Source organism: Macrobrachium rosenbergii, chromosome 50 (assembly GCF_040412425.1).
Source record: "Macrobrachium rosenbergii isolate ZJJX-2024 chromosome 50, ASM4041242v1, whole genome shotgun sequence".
Taxonomy (NCBI): domain Eukaryota; kingdom Metazoa; phylum Arthropoda; class Malacostraca; order Decapoda; family Palaemonidae; genus Macrobrachium; species Macrobrachium rosenbergii.
The window spans coordinates 19,112,042-19,130,500 of NC_089790.1; the positions used below are offsets into that span (position 1 = coordinate 19,112,042).

Below are 18,459 nucleotides of genomic sequence, written 5' to 3' on the forward strand. Positions count from 1 at the left end.
ACGAGAATACAAACCACTGCCTTTTATATATTAGACATTCCTTAGGTGGGAGGACTCTTTTGAAATTGACTCCTTTTTCCATTTCCAAGTGATATTTTCCTGGTCATGAGTAATAAGAGAGGGATAACAATGACTCATGAAGGAATAAAAAAATTAATTTGTTTTTAACAAGCTGAGCTGAGGCATGATGTCTGGCATGGGACTTACCCCTAATAGCAGAATACCACTTATTCCTTCATGAATAACTCTATTTACCAGGTAAAATTCATGCAGTAAGTAATATGTACATAAAAAATAAGAGGTTTGTGTATGTAGGAATGCATTATACTTTCTACATGTTGGTAGGTTATAAGGATGTCAGTGAAAATGAAAGGATTGGCAAATAGTATCAGTGGTGATTTTTAAAAATTGTAATATTAACACAGTATTATTAATAACAAAAAACAAGAAAGCTGACTTACCATCTACTGAGCTCAATTTTGTAATTTGTTTAAAATCTCGGAAAAAATCGTCAATTTCCAAAAGTGCTTTTTCCAGCCATTGCCAGGCTATTTTTGACACTCTTAATGAATCAGGCTCGTTAAGAAACCATGCATAATAGATTGGAAGAGCTGCCTGGTAGTCATTCAGCTAAAAAGAAAAAGAAAGGGAAAATTAGTACAGATGGCATAGACTGTGTTGCAATCATTTATAATTACTCAACTAAAACGTGTCACTTGTGATGTAATTTTGGATATCCAGTTTTGGACTTAAACTACTAAGCTTTTATGTCCAATTTGTTATGTTATCCTGGTTGGGTATCTTGTTGCACTTAATTCTTTTGAAATTAGACATCCACAGCAGCAAACTCTCTATTTGGACAGATGCAAGACACACTACCACATGTTTTTTCTTTTTTAATTCTATTGTTATCTTCATATTCTCACCTAGACGCACAAAAGCTACGAGCCCAAAATTTCTTATACTTTACCCAATACCTTCTAAAGTGATATCAATTCGCCCTTGAGAACAGCAATGGTAAGATACATTACATAAGAGTACATTGTCTGCCCAGTCACATTTGAGCATAAATACTGACTCTGCAACTCAAGAACGTTGTTTTTATAAAATCATGTCTTATTAAATCACAATCAACAGATAACAGTACTTATAAATGCACTACATGCTGAATGAATGCCATACAATAATATATTCACCATAATCTCATATTTTAGTCTGCAGAGTTTGGCAACATTGGGTCTACTTAGGACTTGAGGCTGACCACCAACAAAAGCCAGACGCTATAGGTACATGAACTCAAGTGACAATCTTCTGGGTGGCAACCTCATCCTCAATTAAAGGCTGCCACATTCTGAGGACTATTTAATTTGGAGAACATGTTTCTAGGGAGATTTCTATTTTACACGTTCAGCACGTCCTTATTGAGTGGTTCATTCTTCCTCATTTGTCAGGGATTGGAACTAACAAGGAGTCCTGAACTTATTTTGAGTTTTAATATCCAATAGTGCTTTTAATAAATGATCAGACTCAAGTTCAAAATCAACCACATCTATACAAGTGATAAATTATTTGCCAGAAACCAAACCTCTTGATTTATTTATGAATAACACAAAATAAAAGAAAATTACATTTTTATAATAAAATAAAGTTTTATATATATTTACCAAGCAATTACATAGCTAACAGCTTCCTACCATGGCAGACCAAGAATTCAAATTTTGCAGTGGCGCTACCATCGCTAGTGTAGGTGACAGGGTCCCGCCCACTATCGGAACTGACAGGTACAACTCAGCAGGAAACATCAATTCGTTTGAGCCAAAATACGTCCATCTGTGGGGAAGGAGGGAGGGCTCCGATTATGTAATTGCTTGGTAAGTATATATAAAACTTTATTTTATTATAAAAATGTCATTTCTATATAAGTGACTTACCAAGCAATCACATAGCTGACTCCACACTGAGAGGAGGTGGGTTAGATGGACATAAAACTAATCCAGAACATTAAAAAATGATGACTTTGAACTAGAAGTTTGCTAGCATTGAGACAATGCTTGTTGTACCTTACCTGGTAAGAGAGCTGCTACAAGTAAATACTGCCTCTGGTCGGCGTTCATCTTAACTTGTAGGGGGCATGGCATATTGGCCAGAGTTGCCCCAACTTCAGAGGGTACTTTGCAGCTGTGGAGGTACACCGACAGCTGACAAAGACAAAAGGAGGTGCCCTTGCCCTGGGTATGACCAGAATAAAAAACGACAGTCACCTACACCACAATAAAAACTAGACAACCAACACCCCAACCATAAAAAATCTGGTGGGTACTCCAGTAATCTTGTACCCCCAGGCTTCCCAACAACTCAACACCTAAAAAAAGCAAGGCGAGGAGATAGTAGAGGGAAAGTTTGCCCCCTATGCTTCCTCTCCCAACACCATGCCAGCCATGGATAAAGGCCCTAACATAATACAACTATCAAAAACTGCTTCAACGTCTTTCAGGTAGTGTGTAGCAAACAGATTTTGATCTCCAAAAAATCGATTGGAGAATGGAAGACAACGACATATTATGATGGAACGCCAGAGAAGTGGCGACAGCTCGAACCTCACGAGCCTTTACCCTCAAGATCGGGAAAGTGTCCTCTTGAATCTGAGAATGTTCTTCTGAGATAAGGCTCCTTAAGAAAAAGGAGAGGGTGTTCTTAGAGAGCGGGCGCGATGGGTTTCTCACCGAATACCAGAGGTTGCTAGAGGAACCCCTGACCTTCCCAGTCCTGTGGATGTAAAGTCACAAGGCCCTCACAGGGGAAAGAAATTTCTCCCCTTCTTCCGGCCCAAGAATGTTCTCCAAGCTCTTCATAATAAACAAGTGGGGCCATGGACGCGAAACGTTCTCATTCTTATCCATCGCTTGGAGTTCACTTACTTGCCTCGCTGTAGCCAGCGCTACAAGAAAGAGAGTCTTCTGAGTGAGGGACTTCAAGAAGGCAGAACAAAGAGGTTCAAAAGAGGAGCTCACGAGCCACTTTAAAACCACGGCCAAATTCCAAGGGACTGAAGAGCGATTGTCTGTCTTAGTGTCACTGAGACGTTCCGATGAGAACTGAACTTGTTCAACTCCTCCCAAATCATCCCGAAGGGGGGCGGGAAAGGAGTAGACGTCTAGGCCTGTCCAGTCTAAAAACACCGCATCCGTCATCCAAGCTAAAGGGTCTGGGACTGGTGAGCAAAAGAGAGGAAGTCTGTTGTTCTTTGAAGTAGCAAAGAGATCTATGGAGGGCTTGCCCCAAAGCCTCCACAGATCGTTGCAGACTCTGGAATGCAAGGTCCACTCTGTAGGGAGAACCTGGTGACCACGGCTTAAATGGTCCGCCAGAACATTCATCTTCCCCTGCAAAAATTGGGGGAGTAGCTTGACTTGATTCTGCTCTGCCCATAGAAGAAGCTCTTTGGCTGCCTCGTAGAGAGTGAAAGAGTGGGTGCCCCTGCTTGCGAATGTAGGACAGAGCTTTGGTGCTGTCTAAGTAAATCGCAACTATTTTCCCCGATACGAGTGAAGAAAAAGCTTGAAGGCTCAGATGAATGGCTTTCAACTCCCTGACGTTTATATGTAGCAATTTCTGAGCTGCGGTCCACTTCTCCGACACCTTCTGACTCCCTAACAGGGCTCCCTACCCTATGTCCGAGGCATCAGTAGACTTCTAGGCTGGTTTTCAGAGGAGACAGAGAGAGTCCTTCCAGAAGTCTCTCCTCGGATAACCACCATCGGAGATCCCCCTTGATCTCCGACATAACTGGGAAGACTATGGAGTCTGACTGAGTCTTCCTGCACCAATTTGCCTTCAGGAAGAATTGCAGGGGCCTCATGTGAAGTCTGCCCAACCTCACAAAAGATTCTACAAGAGATTCCGAGACGGCTCACCCACCGGAGAACAGAACAAGCTGAGAGACTGAGAAAATCCTGCACAGTCTGGAGACACGACTCAACCCTCTTGGGGGAGAGGAAAGCCCGAAAACTCAAGAGTTCAGAGTCATCCCCAAATAAAGAATGCTCTGAGACGGAGTCATTTGGGACTTCTGTAGATTTATCAAGATGCCTAACTCCTTTGTTAGGCAAAGGGTTCTTTGTAAGTCCTTCGTGCATTGCTCCTCTGATGGACAGCGGAGAAGCTAATCGTCCAGGTATAAGGACACGCTGACCCTGAAAAGAAGAAACCACTTTCCGAGGGGAGCAAGGATTCAGGTAAAGACCTGTGGGGCTGTGGACAGGGCAAAGCACAGCAACCGACGCTGGAAAACCCGGCTCCGAAAGACGAACCTCAGGAACTTCCTCGAGTCCGAGTGGATGGGGGACATAAAAATACGTATCCTTCATGTCCAGGGTGACCATCCAGTCATCCTGATGGAGAGACGACATGACAGACCGGTTCATCTCCATGTGAAACTTGATCTTCGCCACAAACACTTTAGAATGCTGACATCCAAAACTGGTCTCCAGCCCCTGGAAGCCTTGGGGACAACAAAAAGCCTGTTGTAAAACCCCTCTGATCTAAGGTCTATAAATTCCTCCACCACTCCTTTGCTAAGGAGAGAATCCACCTCTTGAGCGAGGGCCGAAAACTTCTTGGACCCTGCCGAGTAAGCCATCAAGATGATTGGCGACTTTGAAAGTGGAGGAGTCTGATTGAAAGGAATGGCGTAGCCCATCTTCAAAACCCGCACTACCCAAGGTTCTGCACCCCTGCGACTCCATTCCTCCCAAAAAAAGTTGCAACCTGGCACCTACCGGAGCACGAAGGCCACTGGTCTCATTTACTGGTGGCTGGTTTGGCCAAAGACTTCTTAAATGACTTCGCTGGAGGACGAAGGTTCGAGTGAGGTCTGGACTGAGTTCTCGAGCTTCCTCCACGAAAGGGCTGAGGCTGCAGAGGTGAAAAAGGCTTGGAAACTACTGCAGGAGTTACCTTGGGATGCTTCGACGATTGGGTCAGAAGATCAGTAGTCGATATCTTCTGCAGATCCAAAAGAGCTTCTTTAACAGTGTCCTGGGGGAAAAGGTAAGACTTGTCAAGCGGAGTGAATAAGAGAGCTGACTTCTGGATAGTCACTCCTTTAGTAGTAAAGGAGCACCGCAGCTCTCGCTTCTTCAACGAGCCCATCACATATAGCAATGCAAGTTCAGCCAAACCATCCCTCACTGCCTTGTCTGCACAATACAGAACATTAAGCCTGTCTGAAGCAAAGTCTTCTGCAAATGCTGGGCAGTCTTCAACTTTCCATGCCAAAGCCCCCCACTCTTCAATCCAGGAAACTCTTCAATCCAGGAAACTGAAAATCTCCAAAACCCCTGAAAATATTGCAAACAAGATGATCCAGTTCGGGAGATGAGAAGAAGACTCGCCGAGGCGAAAGCAGTACAACGCGATGCAACAGGGAACGTGCAACAGGCTCGACAGAGGGGACGAATGCCTATAGGCAAACCCTACCAGCCTCCCTTTGACCTCGGGTATGTCTTCGCCCCAGTGTGGGGAAGCGGGACAGGGACCTTCGTCTAGGAGCATCCGTAGGACAGACAGCCGCCTTCTCAGAAAACACAACACTCTCGCTCAGTACTTTTCTTGAACTGGGAACACTGGTAGCACAAATATCTGGAACAGAAGCTTTATCAACAAGAGCCTTGAAAGATAAACCAAGATTCATGACCGTATTGGCAAAAAACCCTAGACTCGAGACTGGCGATGGTGTTGGGATCAGAAGCATGGGAAGGTGGTAAAGGAGTACGTGGTACATCAGTAAGAGGACTTAAAACTAGAGAAACTGAAGGGATAAGTGGGGAAGAAACAGTGCTACTCTCAGCCAATGAAGGCAAAGGAGTAGCTTCTAAGTTAGCTCTATGCTCCACTCTAAGAGCAGCCTTCCTCTTCCTACCTTTATCAAGTTTATCAGGATGTGAATGATAAACCTTCTACTGCTGAGAATCCCAATCCTGACATTCCTGACAAGTAATCTCCCCATTACAATCTTGTCCCCTACATTTAATACATAATCTTACTTAATCTAGTTTTACATCCCTTGTACAGAACCAAACTCTAGAAGAACTAGAATCTGACATGGCAAAATGGTGAAAAATTACAAAATAACCTAATAATTCACTAATTGCAAAAAAGTCCACACAAAATCTGAGTACGTCACCAAATACAGGAAAACAACCCAACAAAAGATGCTAGGTACTGACCAAAAACCACCGATGTTGACTGGGTGCCGGCAGAAAATGAATTGATGTTTCCCGCTGAGTTGTACTTGTCAGTCTCAATAGTGGGCGGGACCCTGTCACCTACACTAGCGATGGTAGCGCCACCACAAAATTTGAATTTTTGGTCTGCCGTGGCAGGATGCTGTTGGCTATGTAATTGCTTGGTAAGTCATTTATATAAAAACATGCTTTAAAATTATTGTACTGTCTTAGCAAGAAAAGTGTCCACATGCCAAGAATTTCAGCAAAACTCCTTACCTTTCGCACAATAATCTCTTCTTTTATTTCATGGGAATTTTTCCTCACTAATTCTTGTACATCAAAACACCAAGGGGTCTGAGGTTCTACTATTATAGCAACATAATGATATTTCTTACACATTTGTAAGTAAACAGAGCTCTCCCAGTTTTTAATATTAGTATTATCTATAATGATAACACTACAGTTCCTCTTGGCAGCTTGCACTGCTTTTTTCTGGCAGTTACCATGGGCATCCTTTAGCTTTTGTGGGTTAAAATTGTACCTGAAAATATGAATATGAAGGTATTTTAACAAGTAAGAATATAGATGTCTATGTTTTCCAAATATTTTCAGCTTTTCTTAGACCCAAACACTAGTTTATTGCTAAAGCATCAATATTATAAGATAATCACACCAAACTTACTGTCCATCAACCATGAAAAAATGATCAGCAGAGCACACAACAGCGTTTTCATATACTTTCTTAATGTTCTCCGCAAGAGTGCTTTTCCCAGATCCAGGAAGGCCTTTCAATATGATCATGAGCTGCAAGCAAACAAAAGTTATCCTACAGTATTTTAAATTATTAACCAAAAATTAAGCTTATTAGCCATACATCATATGAAGCCACATGAAATTTGAAAATACTTTAGAGTAAACAAACTGTAAATTCCCACATGCACTGTTGTTAAATCATCTTAGGTTGGTGACCAATACTAATGAATTACAATTTCAAACTATTTAGACAGTTAGCACGCCTTGTAGCTACCACATGCAGTGCACAGGCTGGGTTGTGAAAGTACACAGTAAGTTTATATTATTTAAGTAATAAAAATGCAGTGAAAGGTTGGCTTTAAACTGCAATTCTCCACTTCCAATGTCATTTGTTAACTAAGCAGTTTCCAACAAGTTACAGTATACATATTTCTTATCATAGCCATTTTATAATAATGAGACAAGGGCTATTTATATCATGGTAAGTAGTGTAATTTCCAAACATTTAATTTTTTCATTCACTTAAATGAAAAGTTAATCCGAAGCTTTGAAAGCTGCATGTTAAAACAGCTCTCATATCAAGAATCAAGTAACTTTGGTTAAATAATAAATTCATCTGAATGACTGTTAACCAATGAATGTAAGTTTGTCTTCAAAGCATTGTGAATTCTCCAGTTGAATATTCCAACACTATGGGAAGCGACACCTATAATGACATTAACTCTTACTCGTAGCCTACATGACATTAACTCTTACTCGTAGCCTACAAGAATGTTATGCTAAATTAACTCAATAAAAATCCAAAACCATGTCCACTCAGGCCCATTGCACCAACACACCTGTCAAAGTGGGAATAAAACAATACCTGTCTACCATATTACTTGCCCAAGGGGGCCATACCATATTGCATACCCACAGGTCATCTCAGACTTGCCTATGGGCAATGACCAACAGCTACAGTGTATTACACAGAACAGTGTCTGCCTCTGTGTATTCATATAACTTTAAATTCAACAGGGAATGGTGGCCAAGAAAAAATGGAGAACATGAGTAAATGTCCAGAGACTGTGCTTGTTGTGAGTGAAGGTTAACAATGACAACAGATAGCATATGGGTAAGGAGCTTCCCCTAACAACACTTTATTGTGCCAATGCTCAACTCTGAAAGCAAATATAATCCATATTCTTTCAGGAATGACTCCTGTTCTTTGCTTGAGCAAAATAAGTTTATACGTGAAGATTTTCCAACAAAAAATCCACCCCCAAAATGTTACTACACTTTGGGAGGTAGCTACATAAAATAAAAAGACTTGAAATGTTGAGTGTACTAACCTTACTCCTCCTAATATATTCAACAGTATTATCATCCCTTAGGAATGGGAAGTCAACATATTTCTCATCGGGTTTCAGTCGTTTTGCCGGAGGTATGACAGGTGTGTCAGGAGGTGTTAGTTCTCCCCTACTCCTTATTAACGGGCTTCTAGGAGAAGCAAGGGGCTCGTAGGACTGTTGACTCACAAAAGCCTCAGGTGGTAAAATATCAATGGCAGACCCATTTTCTGAGGAGAAAAAGCTTTTGACTTTGGATAAGGCTTTACCCATTGTACTTCTCTGTCCAACAGAGTCAGATTCTGCAAATGGTGAAAATAACCTTAATATAAACTGATCAAATGAACAGTACTTACAATACAATACTATCTGGATATAATTTTCTTTTTCTTAGTCTCGTTAGTAAAGGATGGGAGGGTCTTTGTGCTATTCTAGGGTTGCTAAGGAGAGTTGCTGTGGTCCTCATATTTTTGATAAGTACTGCAAAGTAAAGGAATTTCCGAAGACTTAATTTTTTATCTTTTTTAAAAGAACCTATGCATTTTCTCATCCGACTGTTAACTTTTGTTATGCTATACTGATTCAGGCATTTATCTTTTTTTAATTATCTAACATTTACCATCATTTTTATGGCTGTCATACGCTTTCTATATTCTTGACAGAAAGAGATTTCAAGAACCGGACATAAAAATTCCATACACTTTTGGCTTCATGCTGTTTAGTTTTTTATAACCTGTCCTTAACCATTTATCAAATATTATATATAAATGCACCATGTCTATGTACTGCATTCCTATTACAGTAAGTGTCAGTAGGTGTTAATGCAGTTACTGACATAGTCTAGTAGAGTATTGCAATTTAAATGGTCATGAAACTTTCTACAAACACTCCGTAGAAGCTTTTTACATTTTTTTATTTAACATATACTTTTTTTCTTTAACATACAGTATATATTTTTTCCTTTAACATATCATTCCTTTTATCACAGAAAATCATTCAGAAGTTTTAAAATATAATATTTTGTGTTATTAACAAACAGTAACCATACTGTACCATTTTTATTCAAGTATCAGTTCTTAAGATGTTTTCCCATAAAATTCTTTCCAATGTCTTTTCATAATTCCATTTATCATCAGCCTTCCTAAATGCTTTTCATTAACCAAACCTCTCAATCGAGTGTACAATAGTATTTTTGAATACAGCTCATGTGGGCAATCAATTATCATAGTCTTACATGTCTTTGTCGCTACTGTATTCTACAGTTACCATTCATATTTGATTACAGTAAAATATTAAATGAAGCAAAAAAATTTAAATTAATCAATATGACATTTACAGTTCATAAGAATGATGTTAACTATAATCAGTGAAAGACATACAAAAGCTATAGTTGTGTCACCAATTGCTAATTACGAGAAGACTATATATAAGAGAGGAATGACTTGTGTTGGAGTTTGAACTGGTAGCACTGTCATAATCTCTCACAATTGTCGTCAGGGCTTAGCTTACACTACTCAATACCACAGTGCTGCCAGGTGTACAACTTCCATATGTTTATTAATTTATTTATTTCTTGTTTGGTCATATATGTGGACTGTTTTAAGTGACAAGAGTCTTCAATAGGTAAAAAGCTGTGCTGGGTGATGAACACTGCCAAAAATAAACAGCTAAATCATTCCTCTTGATGATTTAGCTGTTTATTTTTGGCAGTCTTCATCACCTGGCACAGCTTTTTACCTATTGAAGACTCTTGTCTCTTAAAACAGTCCACTTATAAGACCAAAAAAGAAATAAATAAATTAATAACACCTGGAAGTTGTATGCCTGGCAGCACTATGGTATTGAGTAGTGTAAGCTAGCAATCCCAATCTTTCAGAGCAAAATAAAATTAAAGATGTTAATGTGAAGCTTTTCTAATCAAAGTGTGCTTAATCCCCAAAACAAAACTAAAACATATCTGACCAGAAGTAGAAGGTGAGCTCACAGATGGGAAGGTCACCTCTTCCTCTTGGAGGTTCTCTCTCCTCCAGAAGCACAACCAAGAGAAACATCCCATCACAGAACTGTTGATCAGATAAGCATTTGTAAACCTCTCTCATACTAGAAGAATTCTGGAACATTCTTGCCAACACTGGGAGTAACTACATAGTAAATGAAATGACACATTCCAAGAACATCCAAACTGCAAGTTTATGGTACATGGAGTGTAGTTATTAAATGATACATGTCATATCTATCATTTAAATGTATTATTACTGCAAGAAAAGAAAAATCATTGTCCATTTAAATTCACCACCACATTTATTAGCTTTCATTATCCAGTCTTTAATAACACAGCAAAGCCTTCAAATTGACAAAGAAATCTGTATCTTATCATATTATATGGTATTCAATGACACTCTTAACAGTTACTAGGAAGAAATGTTATTTTTATTTATTAGTTAATTATACATTGGTTATGAACATTTCTGGCATTATAGTCAACACTCAGGAGAAACCTGCAATAATTCAGTGGTATTTCTTAGTACTTTTTTCTCGGTGGATAGTACTACAGATGTGAAACAAAGTTTCCATACCATAAAACTGGTTTTTCATATAAACCCAATGATCATATGATCCCAGACTCACAGTCCTTCATTTACAATGAAGAAGAGCACTCTCTCATGACACTAGCACCTCAGGCATTCATCCAACAGCCACCTCATAAATTTGTGACTGATCAAGCAAATGCAACATCAGCTTAACTGGGAGGTAAGAACTACATATATAAAAATGAGCTGTTAAGTCTCTCTAAGGATACAATCATCCATGGGAAAACAACCATAAGTTTGAAAGATGCAAAGCTTAAAGATGTGTGGCTGTTTTAGATTCAGATTAACACAGTTTACTGTTATTTATGGGAATACGCCTCCTCTTTACATTGTCAGGGCTGTCATCATACTTATGGACCACTGAAGAATAACCAATCTTCATTTGCAGGAGAAGAAAACAGGGAGAGTACTCATGTCCAGGTATAAGGAGCGAAATATCATATCCTTCTACAAGCTACCGAATCCAAATAAGTTTAATTTGAGGTAACCTCAGTATGTGGTTGAAAAAGAAACAAACTCTTGACTTTCCAAGTTATAGACACCACTATTATTGTGGCTACAATACCGTTACCTTCAGTATCAACGTTGCATCTAATAATCTCCAGGTTTCTCCGTTCTTCAAGCACAGAATGGCTTTCAGAATAGAATTACATTCCTGACATAAGCTAATTAAACATTCTCAGAAGATAACATGTAAGGCCATTAACAAATGCATCTTAAACATCCCCCAAAAGTTCACGTTATTCTGTGCAAAATAAGGAGTAATGTAAGCATTTTATTTTGCAAGCAGCCCATAACTGCTTAATGTATTTTTTTATTGGTTTTTGTTAATGCTTGGGTAACTGTGATAAATTTTAATTCATATGACATCCACTGCAAATGCATGACTGCTGAGCTATTTATGGATGCAGAAATTATAACTCTCTGGTTGGTTACATATGCCATCATATTTATAGAGTACTTTTGAATTTGTAGTTCAATTTGTGCTGCCACCTTGTACTGTTTGTTAAGTTTTCTTCCCAGAATTTTTTTTTTTGTCAAAATAATAAAAATAAAGTGATCATTTAGATAACGATGCTAATGAAAATAAAGTAAGTTCCTTTTTACATGCTTTTATTTAACTTGACTTCTGCGTCTGTCTGTTTGGGTCAAAACTTGCAACTCAATTTTCAATTTGTTCCCTTTATCTGATGTACTTGAAATTTTGCATGGTTACTTAATCCCGGTGACAATACAGTAGGTCAGCAGTGACCTCTCCCAGTATCTCAAGATTTGTATGAAACTCTTCGGATTTTTCACACCTTGCTTGACTCGGTAGAACAAGTTAATAGAACAAGTTAATAACTCTACAGATTTTTCAAACATTCCTTGGCTCGACAGGATATCACGTTCAATTTCATTAGCTACAATCATAAATCAGTTACAATTTCTGTCAAAACTAAAAAGTATAAAACAAGGAACAGCCAAACAAGCACTATAGTCAACATTTTTATTCCACTGGGATGTTTCGGCTTTAACACACTACAGTACGCCATTTTCGACCTAAAATAGAGGCAAAACATCAAACATAAAACTTTACACTAGTAAAATACAAATCAAAGAAAGGTCACACTCAAGAATAATAAACTACCCTACCATAAAAAAAAAAATACACTACTCAGAAAAGAAAACATACTGACTTAAAACTAATACAATTCAGTGAATTACAAGCAAACTCAAGACGAGATAAAATAAAAAAAAAGATCAAATAAAATACAGGACTAAGAAACATTAAAAAAGACAAACAAACACGAAAAGAAAAATTACACAATAGGTAAATTAGCCTAGTGACTGGAAAGAGAGAGCCGATAGAAAATCAGTAGATTATAGATAACGGAAAGGATGACTGATCTTGGTTGAGTTGTGGCTTAAGTTTGTGAATCTATATAGATTCTAAAATCCTCATATCCTACAATTTTAAAATCCCTTATATTTAGTCTTGCCTGATTGCATATACTGCAATGTTCACGGATGGAAGACTGCTGCTTGACTGCTAAGTCTCTACCTGTCCTGTCACTGGTTTTTTATTTTATCTCGTCTTGAGTTTGTTTTTTCTTGGTTTTATTGGCTATTGTAATTCACTGAATTGTATTAGTTTTAAGTCAATATGTTTTCTTTTCTGAGTAGTGTATTTTTTTTTTTCTATGATAGGGTAGTTTATTATTCTCGAGTGTGACCTTTCTTTGATTTGTATTTTACTAGTATAAAGTTTTATGTTTTGGTGTTTTGCCTCTACTTTAGTTCGAAAATGGTTTAGTGTGTTAATGCCTAAACATCCTAGTGGAATAAAACTGTTGACTATAGCGCTTGTTTGGCTGTTCCTGATGAGGATCAGATTCCCTAGGAATCAATCTCTAGCAACTAGTATGAAATAAAAAATTTAAACAATTTTTTTGAGCATGCTTTTATTAAAATGCACTAAAAAGTAAATAAGAATTTGGTAGATCTAAGTAGTAGCTCCGCGGCAGCGATTTCTTTCTAACTTGAATTTTTCTACAGTTTTTTGGTTGCTAATTATAGATTTACCTTCAATTTTTGTCACAAGAATGTAATTACTGTAACCTGTAATTAACCCCTGAAGTCCGTCCAACAAGGGGTTTCCATACGTGATCTTCACAAGACAGAGCACGGATACATCTTTTTCGAACAGTTCATATACCGTCCGGCAAGTGCAATAACTTGTTAACGTATGGGTAATGCCACCCCCAGGCCAGTACTAAACACGGCGAAGGAACATTCCATTTGGCCGACAGTAAACAAACCCACCACCAGTATCAGAAGCCCTGAAAGTGTAGAAAAAACCAGTTTCCAAGGTAAAAACAGGCACGGAGCTAATACTTAGAATTACCAAGAATTTTTTGAGATACCAGGATTTTCTTACAATTAATCATGCCTACAAAAATAAAAGAGCGGGTGCCAAACATGGAAGGAAATGCTACAAGAAATATACAAATATATATACTTCTTTTCTTGTAGCATTTCCTTCCATTTTTGGCTCCCATGCTTTTATTTTTGTAGACATGATTAATTGTAAGAAAATCCTGGTGTCTCTCAAAAAAATTATTATTTACTGTTCAGTGCATTTTAATAAAAGCATGCTTTAAAAAGTTTTTTATTTTTTTTATATTGTGTGCTTTAGTTATTGTGGCTAACTATAGTAACTATTTCTATTTTAGACTGCACTACATGAATTAACAGTCCAATGAAATTTTAAAAGTTGTTGATTAATAAACTAAACATTAAAATGATTTTTTCCCATGTATTTTAAATTATTCTGACAGCAAAATCTTTTTGAAAATACTTTTTTAACTCATCCGCCCTCATATAATTTTATTAATTTCCAATGATGCTGAATGGAGACTGTATATCATTGCTATAAATTTAAGGGCACGTCAAGTTAGGTGGTTTGCCTGTCTATGCTAGGTAAGGACCCAGCACCCTAAGTTAGGTTAGGGAAGGTTAGGTCAAGCGACAATATGTATTTCACTCTATGACTTATGGGGCTCAAGGTCACGTAATGACCCAGGATCCTAAATTACTTTACCATCAGGAAGGCTAGGTTAGGATGCATCCCTGCATACCTCGCATAGGCTAGACCTATGCTTACCCATTAAATTTCCAAGTTTTTCACTGTAAGCCCCCATTATAATTCACCATTGAAGCTGATGTTACGGATTAAATTGGCAGTTTCTGATTAAATGAATGTCAAATTCATCACAGACTAATCACATGAAAAAATAAGAAAAGTAACATGTCCATCCTGATCTCGATCTGGATTGGGCAATGTGTACAATGTTACTAAAGTAACTTGGTTTAGAATATATCACTAACCTACATGCACTATAACTTTTCTAACATTAATCTAGCGTTCCTCACAATATACCAATAATGAATTTTACCTTCTTAATCCCTTGCAGTAATACGTTGCTATCCAAACACTTTAGAAACAAACAGTGTTGTTTACATCAGTGTGTCCGAACACCATCTCTGTATTTTCATTATCAACAATAATTCACCTAGTTTATATAGATGAATATAGGATATTTTCCCATTTCAATTCAAATTAATTCACGAATGATATTTTAATAACAATTATTTGTTGATATCCGGGTGAATCTGAATGATTCTTGATAACACAAGTCACTGTGAATAGATTCGGATAAATGTCTGTCGCAACGGTAACGCCAATATGACTGATTAAGAAATTTATGCCGGGGTCACACTTCGGCGACTTAAGACCGCGACCGTCGTAATTTGCTCATTACGACGCGGATGGCGACCAGTCAATCGTCGAAGGCCTCGGACCTCAAAAAAAAAAAAAAAGGGGGAATCAGCTGATTACGACACCACGACGTAATACGTAATGAACATTTACGACAGCAGTGCCACGTTGAGATGAGATTAGAAAGTGCTAGTCGTATGCGACACTCGTCGATGATTCAGACCACGGCCACATTTAAAGGTTTTTACAAGACGGCGACGTCCGTGATGGCATGATGATTTATGCCCGACTTAGTTACGCCCCTGCCGAAGAGACGCAACGGCAGCGCCATGTGTCGTGCACAGGTGAACTTGGCACCCACCATTCCTGTTGCAGCTGCAGACAGAGCAAGAAGATGGACCTTCCGACCTACATGATCCGGAATTAGTACAATGTATTTTGGATTACCACGATGCCTTGTTGCAGTTAAGAATTGTTAAGTGCCTGTAGGAACGAAAACGCAAGAAAAAACCAAGAAGGTGCTGGGCCTGGTACTTACAAAGAAGAGAGAAGAAATGTTATTATGAGAACTTGATGAGAGAATTGGCAACTGAAACTCCTGAACTGTACCGGAATTTTACCAGGATTATGGAGGAGCTTTTCAATGAAATTGTGGAGCAGGTCACGCCCTACATAAAGAAGACCCTCACATTCTGGAGAAGACCCATTGAGCCAGGCCTGCGTGTTGCAATTACCTTACGTTTCCTTACAACTGGAGATTCCTACAAGAGCCTGTCCTACCAATTCCGAGGAGCTCCCAACACGATCAGCGGTATTGTGCCCGAGACTTGTAGGGTCATTGTGGCTGCCTACGGAGATGAGGTCATGCAGGTACCCAGCACCCTAGCTAGAGCAATGGAAGGAGGTAGTCCGTGGGTTTGAGCAACGATGGAATTTCCCACACACCCTTGGAGCAATAGACGGGAAAGACATCCGCATCCAGAACCCATCCTTTGAAGGAACTCATTATTTTAATTATAAGAAGTTCTACTTTATAGTTCTACTAGGAGTTACTGACGATGAGTACAAGTTCCTTTACGTGGATGCAGGTGCTGTAGTGTCCGAGTCTGATGGTGGTGTCTTTGCCAAGACACAGCTTTGCAAAATGCTTGATCTACATGAAGCCAACCTGCCTGCCCCTGAAAGATTGCCAAACGAAACTGAAGATAAACGCCCAGTCCACTATTTCTTCACTGAAGATGACGCCGCTCAACGGGTTCTCTATGATGAACATCCCGTTTTCTGCGGTGCCTTCACAATCATCATCATAATTGTGAATTGTATATTTATTACCTGTTCATTTGGGAGATGTTTCAGCATTTCATAAGTATTTTATCTTCTCCAGGGGCTGATGGTTTCGTATTCTGTACGGCATCTTTGAGTTCCTGCATTGTAAATTTTGCACATTTCTAATGTCTTGGATTCTAGAGAATAGTTCTCACTACTCGATATTCTCGAGAAATGTTCTCCTAATTTTTCTGCGACCCTCTCTGGTTGGGTGATTAGGTTACCATTTATCTCAAGGATAGGCAGAGGTTCATGGACAAACATGCCATTTAGTTTTTAATTTTCTTCCAAATCATTTTGGGTGATGGTTTTGAGCTAATGCCATTAATATCACCACTCTTTATTCCTCCCCCCCCCTTTTTTTTTTAAAGAAACCTGCAAAACTTATAGTAGTTGTAATTTTCCTCCTTGGCTGAAGCTACCAGCCACCTAGGAGGTTTAGGAGCCCTTACTTTTTCATTCTGATTTCTCTCTGTTTTATCCTGAGCCCATTCAGATGACACATAAACGTCCATGTCTTTGGGAACTTTGTCTGTTAAGGCTCCTCGTACTGTAGTTTGACCTATTTGTATGGCACTTATCATACCACTAGCCTTTAGAGCCTCACTATGGCTACTAAAGGTAACCCAAGCTTCCCATTTAGATTCAACATCAATAAAGTTCATCCTGATTTCTACAACAGTTCCAAATGATTTCAGAGCTGTCGAGACCATTTCATAATCACAACCGACTGGTAAGTCTCCGATATGGAGCATTCTCAAATTTTTCACACAACCTGGCTGTGTTGACGATTTAATTTTGGATGAAGATTTCCTGGGGAAGTCCGTGTCCATGCTTGAAGTCGTCATCAATGAAGCATGGCTAGAGGGTCCAGGGGAGGGGAAGTCAGGATGGGGATTAGGATATTTGTTATTACTGCTTTTTGTCAATTTATTTTTGGAGAAGTCGTCAACATTTGGAGAAATTTCAATCTCCAAGGTGGGTGCAAAGGTGGTCATCTGTGCCAGAACAGCACCATCAGAGGGTCCAGGGGTACTCAAATCCTTATAAATGCTAGACATGAAGATTTGAGAGGGGTAAAAAAATAATAATAATAGACCTGAAAACTGTAAAAAGATATCATCAGCCTTTCATGGGGTTTATTTTTCCACCAATGGCACAAGTGAGTACCGACTCCCAAATGTCCGTGTCCCTACCCTACCCCACAGGGGATGGCACAACAAGATTATAGTGGCCCAAGTGTAAGCCAAACCGGCTTGTTAGGACCGAAGGTATTACGAGAAGACTATCATCCCCACTCTAATCATGCTATGGGCAAACTGGATAGAATGCCGAGAGTCCTATCCCCAGAACCAGAACCCCCTGGAATCCGTGATCCAGCCCTAAAGAATAGTTCCGCCTGATATCTCCCAGGTCTGAACATGATCAGGCAGTTGATGGTCCTATCACAGTTCCCACCATTTAGCTTCGGATGTAAAACCAGTCCCAGTTATGATACGTTTTCCTGTTTATCAGGTCCAATAAATTTTAGCAAAAGTGGAAAATTCCACAAAAATAAATTCAAAGAAATATATAATGGTATATGGGACCTTGGACTCAAACCCGGGAACGATTCCTGGGGTTCAAGATCCCCCTCACCACGTCAAGGTGGTCCCAAATGAGGGGGCCAACGCCAATATGATGAAAACATTTCATGTAATTATGAGCTGTTTCTAGCGGGTGCTGTTACCTGATTATAGGGCTTATCAGTCAGTGCGCCCACCTGCCAAAAAGAAGCCCCTCCAAACTAATAGCAACTTTCATTCAAACACTATGAACATTTAAGTAAAATAAAAAAAAACATTGAGAGAGAGAGAGAGATTCTAATGTTCTTCCATTTTCACAACAAGATGCATACGGAAAAAGAGAGAGAGAGAGAGAGTAGCAATGGCATGCCATGCTAAGAAACTTATGTTTCTCCATGGTAACCTAGT

General features: G+C 39.0%; 1 protein-coding gene across 11 annotated transcripts in view; it reads right to left on the reverse strand.

Moving 5' to 3' along the window:
* Nucleotides 1-16,424, reverse strand: part of LOC136832701 (2',3'-cyclic-nucleotide 3'-phosphodiesterase-like) — a 25,652-nt gene extending 9,228 nt beyond the window's left edge. Inside the window, exons 1-7 of one of the 11 annotated variants that reach the window (XM_067094143.1) lie at nt 14,838-15,384; nt 13,501-13,721; nt 10,271-10,371; nt 8,312-8,610; nt 6,910-7,031; nt 6,504-6,768; nt 462-630 (exon numbers count right to left, since the gene is read on the reverse strand). In XM_067094143.1, the coding sequence (XP_066950244.1) occupies nt 462-630; nt 6,504-6,768; nt 6,910-7,031; nt 8,312-8,610; nt 10,271-10,364 (949 nt within the window). In that variant the 5' untranslated portion in view covers nt 10,365-10,371; nt 13,501-13,721; nt 14,838-15,384. Of the gene's footprint in view, nt 1-461; nt 631-6,503; nt 6,769-6,909; nt 7,032-8,311; nt 8,611-10,270; nt 10,372-13,464; nt 13,722-14,769; nt 14,798-14,837; nt 15,586-16,238 lie in introns of those variants that run through there. The other 10 variants (XM_067094148.1, XM_067094147.1, XM_067094145.1 and 7 more) reach the window with 10 other exon arrangements.
* Nucleotides 16,425-18,459: the final 2,035 nt, after the last annotated feature.